General features: G+C 52.8%; 1 protein-coding gene across 1 annotated transcript in view; it reads left to right on the forward strand.

The window, feature by feature from the left end:
• Positions 1 to 17,151, forward strand: part of INSR (insulin receptor) — a 137,706-nt gene that overhangs the window by 107,093 nt on the left and 13,462 nt on the right. Inside the window, 6 exon segments of the mRNA XM_060181625.1 lie at positions 1,851 to 2,125; positions 4,691 to 4,830; positions 10,782 to 10,941; positions 12,899 to 13,001; positions 14,560 to 14,627; positions 16,241 to 16,485. Coding sequence (XP_060037608.1) covers positions 1,851 to 2,125; positions 4,691 to 4,830; positions 10,782 to 10,941; positions 12,899 to 13,001; positions 14,560 to 14,627; positions 16,241 to 16,485 — 991 coding nt within the window.

The following is a 17,151-nucleotide window of genomic DNA, read 5'->3' on the forward strand; positions in this document are numbered from 1 at the left end:
GTTTATCTCTGTTCTTGTGTCATGTCCTTGATTTATTTCTGTTAATGTTTTTTTTAGTTAGTTCTGCCGCTGTTGTTGTTTGATTTACCTCTGTTACTGTTACCAATTTTATTTCTGTGAGTTATCATTGATTTCTGTTAGTCTTTTATTTATTTACGTTGTTTATTTTAGTACTACTGTTGGTATTATTATTTCTGTTATTGTTATTCCTATCTCTGCTGTTGTTATTTTGTTTGCTAGTTGTCATTTATTTCTGTTATGGTTTTATTATTTATTTCTTTTTTATGTATTTATTTATTTTCCCTTTTGTTGCCCTTTTTTATTGTTGGTGTAGTTATTGTTATTGTTATTGATGTCATCGTTGTTGGATAGGACAGAGAGAAATGGAGAGAGGAGGGGAAGACAGAGAGGGGGGAGAGAAAGACAGACACCTGCAGACCTGCTTCACCGCCTGTGAAGTGACTCCCCTGCAGGTGGGGAGCTGGGGGCTCGAACCGGGATCCTTATGCCGGTCCTTGCGCTTTGCGCCACCTGTGCTTAACCCGCTGCACTACCGCCCAACTCCCTTCTTGTTTATTTCTATTGTTTATTTTAGTTATTTCTGTTGTTAGTCTTATTTCTGTTTATTGTTAACAGTTTCCTTCTGCCATTGTTATTCATTCTATTTATTTATGCCATGATTTATTTTATTCCTGTTATTCTTCCTTTTATTTCTGTTATGGTTATTCTTTCTTCTTTTTTTAATGTCTGTTATCGGTTTTTGTCATTAATTAATTAGTTCCTAAGTTCATGGCCTATGGAGGTGGAGAGGTGAGAGTGTGGTGTGTGGTCCTGCCCTGCCCTCTAGTGGCAGTCAAGAGAGGCTTGTTGGTTTGAGATCACACACCCTCCTCTCCCCCACCCCTCACCCCCTTGCCTGTTGATTTGGGGCGCAGCTCATTCTCAGTTCTGGGGAACCCCATGAGCTGTTGGAGGGGTGACGAGTGGCTGAGGCCTCTGCTTGTTAAGATGCCAGTAGCCCTTAAGCGTGACAGTCACAGGGCTCTGTAGACAGATCAGGTATTGATGTCTTTCCTTCCTTCCTTCCTTTCTTTTTTTTTGTTATTTATTCCCTTTTGTTGCCCTTGTTCTTTTACTGTTGTAGTTATTATCGTTGTTACTATTGATGCCATCATTGTTGGATAGGACAGAGAGAAATGAGGGGAAGACAGAGAGGAGGAGAGAAAGACAGACACCTGCAGACCTGCTTCACCGCCTGGGAAGCGACTCCCCTGCAGGTGGGAGCCGGGGGCTCAAACCAGGATCCTTACCCGGGTCCTTGCGCTTTGTGCCACCTGCGCTTAACCCGATGCGCTACCGCCCGACTCCCTCTTTCTCTCTCTCTCTTTCTTTCTTTCTTTCTTTCATTCTTTCTCTCTTTCTCTCTCTTTCTTTCTTTCTTTATCTTTCCACCTTTTGTTTTATTTGATTGAAAGGGGACATTGAAAGGGGAGGAGGAGATAGACAGGGAAAGAGATAGACACCTGCAGCCCTGCTCCACTGCTCCTGAAGCTTCTCCCCTGCAGAAGGCTTGAACCCGGGTCCTTGTGCATGCTAACATGTGTGCTGTATCCAGTGCACCATTGGCAGGCCCCTCCCTCCTTCCCTCTCTTCCTCCTTTTTTTTTCAATATCTTATTTATTTGCTAGAGACAGAGAAAATGAGAGGAGGTGACATAGAGACAGAGACATCTGCAGCCCTGAGCCACTGCTCGTGAAGATTCCCCCTCTGTGGGTGGGGAATGGGGACTCGAACCCAGGTCCTTGCACCCTGGCTCCGGTGACTCTTCCCCCCCCCACCCTGTGTTTCAGGCCGTCCAGGAAGCGCCGGGCTCTGGGGGAGGCGGCTAATGGGACCTGGGCGCCACCCTTGTCCCCCACAGCCCCCGCGCCCCGCGGCACCCCCAGCCCTCCCGCGAGCACCCCCGTGCGGCCATCCGAGACGGTGCGGGGCCGCGAGTCGCTGGTGCTGTCGGGCCTGCGCCACTTCACCGGCTACCGGCTGGAGCTGCAGGCCTGCAACCAGGGCTCCCCGGGCGAGCGCTGCAGTGTGGGCGCCTATGTCAGCGCCAGGACCATGCCCGAAGGTGGGCGGGGCCTGGGATGCAGGGGCGGGGCATGTCAGAAGGTGGGCGGGGCCCGGGTGCCTACATGAGCTCCAGACACGGTGGGCAGGGCCATGAGCCCAGGGGCGGGGCATGCCAGGTGGGAGGGTCACGGGGCAGGGCCATGAGCTCAGGGGGCGGGGCATGCCAGTAAGTGGGAGGGACACAGGGCGGGGCCGTGAGATCAGGGGGCGGGGCATGCCAGAAAGTGGGTGGGACACAGGGCAGGGCCATGAGCCCAGGGGCGGGGCATACCATAAAGTGGGAGGGACACTGGGCGGGGTCATGAGCCCAGGGGCGGGGCATGCCAGAAGGTGGATGGGGGTATGGGGCAGGGCCTTGAGCCTGGGGGCGGGGCATGTCAGAAGGTGGGAGGGGCATGGGGCAAGGCCATGAGCCCATGGGCGGGGCATGGCAGAAGGTGGGAGGGCAATGGGCGGGGCCATGAGCCATGGGGCGGGGCATGCCAGAAGGTGGGAGGGGCATGGGGCAAGGCCATGAGCCCATGGGCGGGGCATGGCAGAAGGTGGGAGGGCAATGGGCGGGGCCATGAGCCATGGGGCGGGGCATGCCAGAAGGTGGGAGGGGCATGGGGCAAGGCCATGAGCCCATGGGAAGGGCATGGCAGAAGGTGGGAGGGTAAGGGGCGGGACCATGAGCCCAGGGGCGGGGCATGGCAGAAGGTGGGAGGGTAAGGGGCGGGGCCATGAGCCATGGGGCGGGGCATGCCAGAAGGTGGGAAGGGCATGGGGGCAAGGCCATGAGCCTGGGGGCGGGCCATGCCAGAAGGTGGGAGGGACACGGGGCGGTACCATGAGCCTGGGGGCGGGGCCTGCTAGGTGGGAGGGGTACGGGGCAGTGACGAGCCCATGGGCGGGGCAGGTCAGGTGGGAGGGGCGTGGGGAGGGGCCATGAGCCCAGGGGCGGGGCATGCCCTAAGTGGGAGAGGTACGGGGCGGGGCCATGAGCCCGGGCATGCCAGAAGGTGGATGGGTATGGGGCAGGCCCATGAGCTCCAGGACCATGTCTGATGGTGACCAGGCCCGAAGGTGGGAGGGATCATGGGTCCGAGAGCAAACTATGCCTGAAGTGGGCGTGGCTTGCTTGGTAGTGGGCGGGGCCCTGTCTGGAGGTAGCCGGGGCCCTGGGAACAGGAGGCAGGGCCATGCTGTAGTGTGGGTGCCTGTGTCAGCCCAAGGACCGTGGCCGATGGTGGGCGGGGCCACAAGTTCAGGGGTGGGGCCTAGGGGTGAAATATGCACGCGGATGGGCATGACCGTGCATGGTGATGGATGGGGCTTGGGGCACACAGTGAGTGGGGGGGCGGGCATGCTGCATCTTGGGGCACCTACATCAGCTCCAGGACCATGCTTAAAGGTGGGCGGGGCCTGTAGGCAGGGGCGGGGCCATGACACAGACCTCAGTGCCAGAACTATGCCCGAAAGTGGGTGGGCCTATGTCCAGATGTGGGCGGAACCCTGATTCAGTCTGGCCGCCTATGTTAGTTCCAGGACCTTGCCAGCATGTGGGCAGGGTGGATGGTGGTGCTGGGGGGGTGCGGGCCCAAAAGGGGCTGTCAGATGGGGGGCGGGGTGTGAGAGGGCTTCTCATGTGGGGGGGGTGCGGTGCAGGGACCCTAGAGAGGCTGGGTGGGCCCCTGCCTGCACAGAAGACCTCCCCCCAACCGCTATGTATGTTTTGTAAGTTTACTTATTTAATTATTAGATAAGACAGGAATTGAGAGAAAAGGGGGAGATAGACACTTGCAACCCTGGTTCACTGCTTGTGAAGCTTACCGCCCCTCCCCCCCCGCAGGTGGGAAACGGGGGCTTGAACCTGGGTCCTTGTACATGGTAATGTGTGAGCTCTGACTGTGACCTCTGACTGGCTTGGCTTGCATCAGCCTTTGATTTGTTCCTCTTGTAACTTCAGGGAGACAGGGTGTGTGTGTGTGTGTGTGTGTGTGTCAGAGAGACAGAGAAAAGGGAGAGACATCAAATTCTGAACCCAGAGCTTCTACTGGTGCCCCAGTGCTTGACACACCCCTGTGGTACCAAGGGCCTTGAACCCTGTGCATTGGCAAAAGGTGTAGTTCAATTAGATGGGCTATCTCCTGGCCTCCCTAACTTCTTAAATCAATTAATTTTAATATGAGAGAGACAGAGACAGACACACACACCAGAGCCCCGCTCAGCTCTGTACTGGGGTTTGAACCTGGGAACTCAGAGCCTCAAACAGGAAAGTCTTTTTGCGGAACCACCATGCTGTCTCCCTGCCTGTTTCTTGTTGATTTGGAAGAGCTGTTTACATATGTGGATTTAAAAAAAATTTTTTTTTTTGTTTTTTGTTTTTAAACCAGAGCCCTGCTCAGCTCTGGCTAATGGTGGTGCTGGGGATTGAACCTGGGACCTCAGAGCCTTAGGCAGGAGAGTTTCCCCTGTTGCTCTTCAGGCCAGAGGCTGCATAGCTAGCTCGGAGTGAGCGAGGAGGGGAGGAGGCACTATACGCAGGTTTCAGGCCTCTCTCTCTAACCACTGCCCCCACCAGCCAAGGCGGATGACATTGTCGGACCCGTGACCCACGAGATCTTTGAGAACAACGTGGTTCACCTCATGTGGCAGGAGCCTAAGGAGCCCAACGGGCTGATCGTGCTCTATGAAGTCACTTACCGGCGCTATGGTGATGAGGTAAGGCCCCTTCCCCCAACTCCCAGTGTACTCTTCCCTTTCCCCCTTTTAAATAAATATATTTTATTTCAGAGAGAGAGAGAGACCACAGTACCACACTCTCTCCATATGTTGTGGCACTCCTATGTGGTGCCAGGGCTCAAAACTATTCCCAGGAAAGATATAGGCATTCATTCACTCATTCATGCATTCATTATTCATTCGTTCCTTCGTTTTTATGAGAGAGGGTACAACAAGAGCCCTGCTCAGCTCTGACTGATGGTGGTCCTGGGGATTGAAGCTGGGGACTCAGAGCCTCAGGCAGGAGAGTCTTTTTCCGTTATGCTACCTTTTCAAGCACTTAACTATTTTTATTTTATTTTAGTGAGAGAAAGAGAGAGGGACTGACTGACCAGAATCCTGGTCAGCTCTGGCTGATGGTGGTGCAGGGGATTGAACCAGGGATCTCAGAGCCTCAGGCAAGAGAATCTTTTTGCAGAACCACTACTACGATCTCCCTGCCCCTACCCTTTCTTGTTGACTTCTCAGACCTCTTTACATATGTGGGATTTTTTTATTTTTTACCAGAGCCCTGCTCAGCTCTCACTGATGGTGGTGCTGGGGATTGAACCTGGGACCTCAGAGCCTTAGGCAAGAGAGGCTTTTGCAGAAACACTGTGCTGTCTCCCCAGCCCTCCCTCCTGCCTCCCTCTTAATTCAGAACTTTCCAGAGAAGCAGATCAGAAGTGCTAATCTATCAACTCCTTTCTTTCCTTACTTCCCTTTTCCTTTCCTTTTTTTTTTTTAGTTGAAATGCTTTTTAAAACTTGTTTTTATTTTATTTTGGACGGAGCCAGAAATTGAGAGAGAGAGAAAGAGAGAGAGAGAGAGAGAGAGAACGACCTTAGGCCTGCTGCACTGCTCGTGAAGCCTTTCCCTTGAAGATGGGGGCTGGGGACTTGAACCCAGGTCCTAGTTCATGCTAATGTGTGAGCTCAAGTGGGCATGTCACCGCCCAGACCCTCTTATGCCTTTATAAATGACATTTAAGGCAGATGAAATACTCACTGCTTTGCCATGTGCATACCCTGGGTTTGAGCCCGGCCCCCAGTGCACTAGAGGAAGCTCTACCTCTCTGGTGTCTCTGTCTTTCCCCCACTTTGTATTTGTCTCTCTCTCTCTCTTTCTCAAAAAACAAAACAAAAAAACACTGTTCCAGAGTGGTGAAGCCTTGGTGATAACCTTCCCCCTGCAAATAAAATAATAATAATAATAATAATAATAAAAATTTATTAAATGATAGTATGAGCCTAGGAGAAAGAGAGGCCCTAGTTCTCACTGTTCCACCATCCGTGGAGCTTCCCCCAGTGCTGTGGTCCATGCTGCACCCAAGTGGCGCTGGGGTTTGAATCCTGGGGGGGAGCAGTTATTCAATTCTCCGGCAGAGAGACAGGACCCCACCAAGCGGTTGTGCAGGAAGCAGTCTTTATTGTCTTTATTTATTTATTGGATAGACCGTCAGAACTTGAGAGGGAAGGGGGAGACAGAGAGGGAGAGAGACAGAGAGACACCTGCAGCCCTGCTTCACCACTCACAAAGCTTCCCCCCTGCAGGTGGGGACCAGGGGCTCGAACCTAGGTCCCTGCGCACTGTAGCATGTGTGCTCAACCAGGTGCACCACCACCCGGCCCCCTCAAACCCTTTTATACAGTTACCAACTTTCCCCCTTTATAACTCAGAGCAACAGGTGATTGGTGATTTTTGCTTTTCTGTATGCAGAGAGTACAGCTTGTTTGGCTTATGAGCCAACCCTGGGGCAGAAGGAGCAGGTGATTGCTTCTAAGGCCACTGGAGTGACAACAGTCGAAAACTCTGTTGATGTTGAGAGGAGGGAGGGAAAATGGTTTTGCCAATTGCATCATTTTTTCCCCCTCCCCTCCCTCCTCCTCTTCTTCTCCTCCTCCTGTTCCTGGTTTTCTCAACTCCCTTGGATTTCTATTTCTAATTATTTCTCCCTTTTCACTGGGTGACTCAGCCTGCTCTGAGCAAAGGACCTTTGCACTTAAGCTGCCTTGCCTGGCCGGTCAGCCTGAACTGTTGACTTTCTTTCTTTCTTTCTTTCTTTTTAATCATTATTATTGTCACATGACAAGCATGGGAACTTGGACAAGCTCCAGTCTCGTTTCCCCATGGGCAACAAAGCCAACTTGGATTTGTATCAGAGCGTTTCAAGCCGTTGGCCTGAAGCTTGTTCTTTTCAATGTTTGTTTCTCCTGATTCTTGTCATTTTCAAAGTCAGTTTTCTCTAAAGCTTATAAGTTTTGTTTGTTTGTTTTTTCTTTTTTTTAAAGCTATTTTTAAATATTTATTCCCTTTTGTTGCCCTTGTTGTTTTATTGTTATTATTGATGATGTCATTGTTGGATAGGACAGAGAGAAATGGAGAGAGGAGGGGAAGACAGAGAGGGGGAGAGACAGACAGACACCTGCAGACCTGCTTCACCGCCTGGGAAGCGACTCCCCTGCAGGTGGGGAGCCAGGAGCTGGAACCGGGATCCTTACGCCGGTCCTTGCATTTTGTGCCATGTGCGCTTAACCCGCTGGGCTATCGTCCGACTCCCCTTTGGTTTTTTGTGTTTTTTTCCTAATGGTTCACGGTATATATAGTTGTTGGCATGTATACACAATTTCTCATTTTTCTGCAAAACATTTTGGTCCTCCTCCACCACCATGCACCAGGACCTAAAAGCCCCCGCCCCCCCTCCCCCCCCCCCCCACACACACTCCAGATCCTTTACTTTGATATAATACACCAAACCCAGTCCAAGTTCTGCTTTGTGTTTTCCCTTTCTGATCTTATTTCCCAACTTCTGTCCATGAGTGAGATCACCCCATCTTCATCCTTCTCTTTCTGGCTCATCTCACTTCACATGATTCCTTCAAGCTCTATGCAAGATGAGGTGAAGAAGGTGAAATTATTATTTTTAATAGCTGAGTACTATTCCGCTGTGTATCTAGACCACAATTTGCTCAGCCACTCATCTGTTGTTGGACCCCTGGGTTGCTTTCAGGTTTTGGCTATTACACATTGTGCTGCTAAGAACATAGGTTTACACAGATCTTTTTGCATGGGTGTGTTGGGTTCCTTAGGGTATATCCCCAGGAGAGGAATTGCAGTGTCATAGGGTAGGTCCATTTCTAGTCTTCTGAGAGTAGGCTCTGTTTCCTTAAAGCTTCGAGTGTTTTCAGGGTCTGTTTCTCCTGATTCTTGTAGTATTCAGAGACTGATAAGGTGGGTGCTTCCTCTTAACTTTTCTTCCTAGATAAGGGAGCTTCCTTGGTTGGGAGACAGCCTAATATTGATGCAAAGAAACTTTCCAACCTGCAAGTCTGAGGTCCCAGGTTCAATCCTCAGCGTGAGCCAGAGCTGAACAGGGATGGTAGCGCAGCGGGTTAAGCACACATGGTGCAAAGCACAAGGGCCAGCGTGAGGATCCCGGCTGGAGCCCCTGGCTCCCCATCTGCAGGGGCGTCGCTTCACAGGCAGTGAAGCAGGTCTGCGGGTGTCTGTATTTCTCTCCCTGTCTATGTCTTCCCCATCTCTCTCCATTTCTCTCTGTCCTATCCAACAATAACAACATTAATAACAACCACAATAATAACTACAACAACAATAAAAACAATAAGGGCAACAAAAAGGAAATAAATAAATAAATAAAATATTTAAAAGCAAAATACACAAAAGTTCATCCCCTGATTAATTCCTACAAACTTTCAGTTTGGGCTACTGGGGCATGCAAGTGGATCCCATTTTTAATTTTTTTTGAAAAATTTATTATTGGATAGAGACAGAAATTCAGAGAGGAGGGGGAGGAAGAGAGAGAGAGAGAGAGACTGAGAAACACCTACAGCCCTGCTTCAGCACTCAATGAAGCTTCCTCGTGCAGGTGGGGACTGGGGGCTTGAACCCCGGTCCTTATGCACTGTAATGTGTGCATTTAACCAGATGCACCACCACCTGCCCCCCAGCTCCCATTTTATTTTATTATTTTTGCTACTAGCTTATTACCACTGAGGCTTGGAATGTCGACAGAATGAATCCATTACTTTTGGTGGAAACTTTTTTCTTTTTCTCTCTCCCCTTCTTTTTCTTTTTTTCTTTTTGATAGAGACAGAAATTGAGAGGGGAGCGGGAGAGATAGAAATGGAGAGCGAAGGGGCCAGGCTGTGGCGCACTGGGTTAAACACACATATTACAAAGCCTAAAGACCCTTGCAAGGATCCCTGTTTAAGTCCCTGGCTCTCCACCTTTGGGGGGGGTGGGGGGTCACTTCACAAACAGTGAAGCAGGTCTGCAAGTGTCTCTCTGTCTCTCTCCCTTTCTATCTTCCCCTCCCCTCTCAATTTCTCTTCTATATAATAAATTGAAATGATAAAAGAAAAAAAAAAAGGCCACAGGAACAGTGGATTCATAGTGCAGACACACTGAGCCCCAGCGATAACCCTGAAGGCAAAAAGAATAAAAGGAAGGAAGGAAAGAAAGAGATTAAGGAAGAAAGAAAGAAAGAGAGAAAGAAAGAAAGAAAGACACCTGAAGCCCTGCTTCACCATTTACATAGCTTCCCCCCTGCAGGTGAGGACCAGGGACTCAAACCCGGTCCTTGCGCATTGTAATGTACATTCAACCAAGTATACCACTGCCATCTGCCCCACTGTTTTTTTTTTTTTTTAATTTTTTAAATTGCCACCAGGGTTATTGTTGGCACACTACAAGTCCACCACTCCTGGTGGCCATATATATTTTTTCTTTCTTTTTATTTGATTTGATAGGATAGAGAGAAATTGAGAGAGGTGGAGGAGATAGAGAAACAGAGACACCTGCAGCCCTGCTTCACCACTCGTGAAGCTTTCCCCCTGCAGGTGGGGACTGGGGGCTTGAACCTGGGTCCTTGCGCACTGTAATGTGTGTGCACGCAAGTGTCTGTGCCACCTCTTGCCTGTCCCCCCCCCCACAACGAGATGATGCTAAATCTGACAGAATCATTCACGGTCCTTGCCTTGGAAGACTTGGAGTGACTTTCACAGCTGTGACATGGGTTCTGGCCTTGAAGAAGAAATTCACACTTCTGGCTGCAAGTTGCCTGGAGGAGACCCCTGCCCGAGATCCCTGCTGCCCCTTCACCACTCTCTGCCGGGCTCTTGTGGGGAGGCCTCTCTCGGGCACAGATTCTCTGGCGTGGCCGCTTCTGTTGTGCACCAGAAGCGGGTGCCTATGAGAATATGTCCTGAGGCAGCCGGAGTGAGCTTTATGGGGTCTTTCTCAGTTTCCGTGGCTAGTGAGATCACCCAGGGGACTGTGTTGGAGAACAATCCGTTTATTGAGCAGCAAAGCAGGGTTTTTAAGGGGTCGCAGGGGGGGAGTAAATTGTCTATACCATATGGTCAAGGAGGCAAGAGGTCGGGGGAGGGCCAGGGTTTTTCCAGTAACTGTTGAGCAAGGGGTTTAATGGGCTGAAGGAAAGAGGAAATAAGGTTATCAATAACCAGCAGACAGAGAGGGGTCCTGAGGGCAGAGAGAAGATGGATCACGTGTGATCAAAGGAACAGAGGAGGTAGGGAAGTAGGGAGGGAACTTTGAGTTACCGTTTGACAGAGTAGAACAATGGCATATGGATCATATACCATCTAAGGAGATGAACTCAGGTAACCTGTGAGTAAGCAGACCAGCTGGTTTAGGGACAAGGAAGTGGGCTGTTGTTTCAGGGAGTGCAGAGTAGTCCTTGTGAGGTGGGGAGACTAATAAGGGGGACAGATCCTAGGGGTTATGCCCCTCCTTGCTCAACCTCTGGTAGAGAGAAACTAATAGGGTGGTCGTGCCCCCAGGAACCCATCTTTCAATGGGGGGGGGTCCCACCATGTTCAACCACATCCTCACAACTCCCTACATCTCTCCCCCTTGCTCTGTCTCACCAGGAACTGCACCTCTGCGTGTCCCGAAAACACTATGCCCTGGAGGGGGGCTGCAGGCTGCGGGGGCTGCCGCCTGGTAACTACAGTGTGCGGGTTCGAGCCACCTCCCTGGCGGGTAACGGCTCTTGGACTGAAGCCACCTACTTTTATGTGACGGATTACCGTGAGTTCCCAGCCAGCCAGCCAGGGGTCACTGGGGAAGGGTGGTCGGGAGGCAGCTTAGAGCTTCGTGTGCTGTGTGACCAGGTGCAGAACTGGTCCTCCCTGGACCTGTCTGTTCATCCTTTCTTTCTTTTTTCTCTCTCTCCCTTTCTCTTTAATTCTTTCTTTCTTTCTCTGCTTTCTTTTCTCTCTCTCTATTTTTTTTTTTTTTTTTGCCTCCAGAGTTATTGCTGGGGCTCAGTGCCTGCACCATGAATCCACTGCTCCTGGAGGCCATTTTTTTCCCCTTTTGTTGCCCTTGTTGTTGTAGCCTTGTTGTGGTTATTATTGTTATTGTTGATATTGTTGTTGTTGGATAGGACAGAGAAATGGAGAGAGCAGAAGACAGAGAGGGGGAGAGAAAGACAGACACCTGCAGACCTGCTTCACCGCCTGTGAAGCGACTCGCCCACAGTTGGGGAGCCAGGGGCTCCAGCTGGGATCCTCACGCTGGTCCTTACACTTTGCGCCACATGTGCTTAACCCGCTGTGCCACCACCCGACCCCCCTCTCTTTCTTTTTGTTGGTGGTTTAATTTTGATTTACAGAAATTATAAGATTAGAAGGGTACAATTCCACACCATTCCCACCATTCCCTCCACTGGAAACTGCGGTGGTTCTCCTAAGGTCACAGAGATGGGTTGACTATTATTACTTTATTATTATTATTTTTTATTTGATAGAGACAGTCAGAAATTGAGAGGGAAGGGGGAGACAGAGAGAGAGAAAGACAGAGAAACACTGCAGCATTGCTTCACCACTTGCAAAGCTTTCCCTATGCAGGTGGGGACCAGGGGCTCGAACCTGGGTCCTTGTGCACTATAATGTGTGCACTTAGCCAGGTGTGCCACCACTCAGCCCCTTGATTATTATTTTTATATCTATCTATCTATTTTTGTGCATTTTTTCTATGGTCCTGCCTTTTTTAAAAAAACATTTTTTTATTTTTGGATGGAGACAGAGAAATTGAGAGGAGGGGCAGTTAGAGAGAGAGAGACAGAGACAGAGAGACAGAGAGACATATGCAACCCTGCTTCACCACTCGTGAAGCTTTCTCCCTGCGGGTGGGGACCGGAGGCTTGAACCTGGATCCTTGTGCACTGTAATGTGTGCGGTCAGCCAGGTACACCACCACCTGGCCCCTCTTCCTTTCTGAGTCACACCTACACCAGTTTCTACTTCCAAATGTCCTTCCTTTTTCCCTCTTCTCTGGATTCTGATGGAATTGGGGTTCAGAGCCCTCTGGTCATCTTCCCCTAATATTTCTCCCCCTCAGGCTGGGTGGTGGTTCACCTGTTTAAGTGCACATAGTACTAAGCGCAAGGATCTGAATTTCAGTCCTTGGTTGAAAGATAGACACCGGCAGACCTGCTTCACTGCTTGTGAAGCGACTCCCCCCCCCCCCTGCAGATGGGGAGTCGGGGGCTTGAACCCCGGGTCCTTGCTCATGAGAACCTCTGAAACCTCTGACCTCAACCAGGTGCACCACCACCCTGCCTCCAAAAGAACAAATCTTTTAACCAACAAAGGTTTTGAAGAAACCACCAGCAGTGTGTCTTGCTGGGAGCCAGGGCCTTGTAGGAGTGAGACCGAGTTCCCTGTTGACCTTGGTGGGTTGGGGGTGGGGTGGGGAGGGGAGGGGCAGGCAGTCACAGCAGGGGTTGGAAGGGGGGGTTCCTAGGTGCACCCAGAATACAGACCTCTCAGCTCACTGCCCCCCCTTTCTACCCCAGGGGTCTGTATTTTGACAGGGCTGTGGGGGGTGTTTCTTCAAAGTCTTTATGTGTTTCCAGGAACCAGGGGCCTGGGCATGGAACAGGAAGGCTGGAGGGGTCAGAATTGGGGTTGGGGGAGTACAAAGCAGGTGGGGTCCCAGTTGTAGGCTGGTGAAGACGTGTTGTGTTTTCTGTCGGTTTTAGTAGACGTGCCCTCGAACATTGCCAAGATCATCATCGGACCTCTCATCTTCGTCTTCCTCTTCAGTGCTGTGATCGGGAGTATTTATCTGTTCTTGAAAAAGAGGTAAGGGTGATAGTTGGGGGTAGGGGGAGGTGGTGGGGGGGTTGGAGAGGGGGAGTTGGGTAACAATTGCCTCTGAGGAAGGGAAAAATATTTTGCCCAGATAGAGACAGAATCCTGTGTCCCTTTATTCTATATCTTTACCGCCAGAGGGTGGCATTGCAGAATTAGGAAATTTCAAGACTATTTACTTATCCCTTTTGTTGTCCTTTTTGTTTTATTGTTGTAGTTGTTGTTGTTATTGATGTCGTTATTGTTGGATAGGACAGAGAGAAACGGAGAGAGGAGGGGAAGACAGAGGGGGAGAGAAAGACAGATACCTGCAGACCTGCTTCACTGCCTGTGAAGCGACTCCCCTGCAGGTGGGGAGCCGGGGGCTCGAACCGGGATCCTTATGCCGGTCCTTGTGCTTTGCGCCACCTGCGCTTAACCTGCTGTGCTACCGCCTGACCCCCAACATTTTCAATTTTTATGACACTCTAGCCCCCCTCCACCATCATATTCCAGGACTTGAGCACTTCCCTACCACCACCTCACAGTCATTCCCCCCCCCCCCCCTCTCTGTGTGTGTGTGTGTGTGTGTGTTTCTTTCCCAGAGTACTGTTCATGGTGGGGTGAGGGAGCTTGAACCTGGGACTTTGAAGCCTCAGGCATGAGAGTCTCCTTGCAGAACCATGATGAACCCCCGCTCTAAAGTCATTTACTTTGGTGCAATACACCAAATCCTGTAACTTTAAAGAACTTATTTATTGGGAGTCGGGTGGTAGCGCAATAGGTTAAGTGCACGTGGCGCAAAGCACAAGGACCGGAGTAAGGATCCCGGTTCCAGCCCCCGGCTCCCCACCTGCAGGGGGAGTCGCTTCACAAGTGGTGAGACAGGTCTGCAGGTGTCTCTCTTTCTCTCCCCCTCTCTGTCTTCCCTCTTCTCTCCATTTCTCTCTGTCCTATCCAACAACGACAACATCAACAAGAACAATAATAACCACAACAATAAAATAACAAGGCCAACAAAAGGGAATAAATAAATAAAAAAAGGAACTTATTTATTTTGGAGACTGAGAGAAATTGAGAAGAAAGGGGGAGAGAGAGAGAAAGAGAGACCCATAGCACTGCTTCACCACTGGTGAAACTTCCACCCTGCAGGTGGGGAGCTGGGGCTTGAACCCTGGTCCCTGTGCATGGTAACGTAAGCTCTACAGGTTGCACCACTGCCCAGCGTCCTGAGCTCTGAACGTCGGGTGTAGTGAAAAATGTCACTGCAGACAGCTGTGGATGAGTCATTTTAAGCAACCACAGCCCTCAATTCTAGGGGTGGGCCGTGGAGGTGGGGGTCCCTGTGGCCCCTTTCTGAAAATCTTAAGTCTGTCAAGCTTCCACTCAACACTTAAGGGTCTCCCCCACACAGCCTGAACCCCAGATTTTGTGACTAATGCTGAGAAGGATTGGACTTCACAACCTAGCAAGGTCTGTGAGTGTCCCCTCCCTTTCCCCTCCAAGAGCCCCCCCCTTCAGAGTCCCAGAGACTCCCCCCACCAGAAACACCTCCCTTGTCTTTTCTCAGGCAGCCTGATGGCCCACTGGGACCCCTCTATGCCTCCTCAAACCCTGAGTATCTCAGCACCAGTGATGGTAAGACCCTTCCCCTCCCCAGCGGCTAGCCAGGTTCCTGCTCTCTAGTGTCTTTCTTTCTTTCTTTCTTTCTTTCTTTCTTTCTTTCTTTCTTTCTTTCTTTTTATTTTATTAAATTTTACCAGAGCCCTGCTCAACTCTGGTTGACGGTGGTGCTGGGGACTGAACCTGGGACCTCAGAGCTCCAGGCATGAGTCTCTTTGCAGAGTCCTATGCTGTCTCCCAGACCCTGCCTTTTTTTTTTTTGTCTTGTTGATTTGTAAAAGCTCTTTATATATGTGGGAGTTGTTTTGTTTTATTTCCCACAAGAGCCCTGCTCAGCTCCGGCTGCTGGTGAGCTGGGGATTGAACCTGGGGCCTCAGAGCCTAAGGCAGGAGAGTCTTTTTGCAGAACCCCTGTGCTGTGTCTCCCTGGGAGTCAATTCAGGAGGGTGGGTGCAGGGGCCCCTATGGTGGTAAAGTGCTGGGCTGGGGGGTGGGAATCCCCATAGCAGCAGGGCGCAGGGGTAGTGTCCCTCAGAGTGTCGGGGTGCAGACTGTGCCCCTGGGGTGCTGCCTGGAGGTCCCCCTGGGTGCTGGGCTGGGATCCCCCTGGGTACTGGTTGGGGGCCCCTGGGGTACTGTGTGGAGGTCCCTGGGGTGCTGGCTGGGGGGTTCCTCCAAGTCCTTGGGTATTGGCTGTGGTCCCCCAGGGTGCTACATGGGGTCTCCCAGGTGCTGGGCTGGGGGTCTTGGGGGTTCTGCCTGGGGGTCCCCTAGGTGCTGGCTTAGTGGTCCATGGGTGCTGGCCTGGGTGTCCCCAGAATGCCAGGCTGGGTGTCCTACCTGGGAGTCCCCCAGGTGCTGACCTGGGGGTCCCTAGGGTGCTGAGCTGAGGGTCCCTGGGTACTGGCCTGGTGGTCCCCAAGGTGCTGGCCTGGGGGCCCTGATTGGGGGGTCCCCTGGGTGCTGGGCTGTGTATCCAGCCTGGAGGTCCCCCAGGTACTGACCTAGCAGTCGCTAGAGTGCTGAACTGGGGGTCCCCGGATGCTGACTTGGGGTTCCTCGAGTGCCGGGCTAGGGGCCCTGGGGATGCTGGCCTGGGGGTCCCCAGGTGCTGGGCTGAGGGTCCCCGGGTACTGGCCTGGGGTCCCCCGAGTGCAGGGCTAGGGGTCCTGGGGGTATGGGCCTGGGGGTCCCCAGGGTGCTGGGCTGGGTGTCCTGCCTGGGGGTCCCTCAGGTGCTGACCTGGGGCTCCCTAGGGTGCTGGGTTGGATGTCCTGCCTGGGGTCCCCCAGGTACTGACCTAGGGGTTGCTAGGGTGCTGGACTGGGGGTCCCCGGATGCTGACCTGGGGTTCCCCGAGTGCGGCGCTAGGGGTCCTGGGGGTGTTGGCCTGGGGGTCCCCAGGGTGCTGGGCTGGGTGTCCTGCCTGGAGGTCCCCCAGGTGCTGACCTGGGGCTCCCTAGGGTGTGGGCCTGGGGGTCTCTGGGTACCAGCCTGGGGTCCCCCGAGTGCGGTGCTAGGGGTCCTGTGGGTGCTGACCTGGGGCTCCCTAGAGTGCTGGGCTGGGGGTCCCCTGGGTGCTGCCTGGGGTCCCCAGGCCCCCTGACCCGAGCCCCCCACCCCCGCAGTGTTCCCCTGCTCGGTGTACGTGCCTGACGAGTGGGAGGTGGCGCGGGAGCAGGTGGTGCTGCTGCGGGAGCTGGGCCAGGGCTCGTTCGGGATGGTGTACGAGGGCCGCGCGCGCGGCGTGGTGCGGGGCGAGGCGGAGACGCGCGTGGCCGTGAAGACGGTCAACGAGGCGGCCAGTCTGCGGGAGCGCATCGAGTTCCTCAATGAGGCCTCGGTCATGAAGGGCTTCTGCTGCCACCACGTGGTGAGCGGGGCAGGCGGGGAGCCGGAGAGGGCGCAGAGGTGGGGGGATCCCAGAGGTGGGGGGCAGAAATGGGAGGCAGAGGTGGAGGGTTTCAAGAGATGGGGCGCAGAGTTGGGGGATCCCAGAGGTGGGGAGCTCGCAGGTGAAGCCAGAGGAGGGGAGACCCAGAAGTGGGGGGCAGAGGTTGGGGGAATCCTAAAGGTGAGGGTCTCAGGTGGGGGTAGAAGTGGGGGTCCCAAAGGTCGGTGAGCAGAGGTGGGGGGAGCCAAAAGGTGGGGGTGTCTCAATTGGGGGCAGAGGTGAGGGGGCCCAGAGGTGGGGGTGCAGAGATGGGGGCATCCCAGAGGTAGGGAGCCCACAGGTGGGGGGCTCAGAAGTAGGGAGCCCAGAAGTGGGGGATCTCAGGCGTGAGAGGCAGAAGTGGGGGGTCCCAAAGGTGTGGGGCCCATAGGTGCAGAGGTGGGAGCCAGAAGTGGGGGGCAGAGGTTGAGGAAGCCCAAAGGTGGGGGGTCTCTGGTGGGGGCAGAAGTGGGGGTCCCAGAGGTGGTTGAGCAGATGTGGGGGGAGCTAAAAAGTGGGGGGGTTCTCAATTGGGGGCAGAAGTGGGGTCACCCAGAAGTGAGGGTCCCAGAGGTGGGGGGCAGAAGTGAAGGGCAGAGGTGGGAG

This window comes from Erinaceus europaeus, chromosome 23 (genome assembly GCF_950295315.1).
Source record: "Erinaceus europaeus chromosome 23, mEriEur2.1, whole genome shotgun sequence".
Taxonomy (NCBI): Eukaryota; Metazoa; Chordata; class Mammalia; order Eulipotyphla; family Erinaceidae; genus Erinaceus; species Erinaceus europaeus.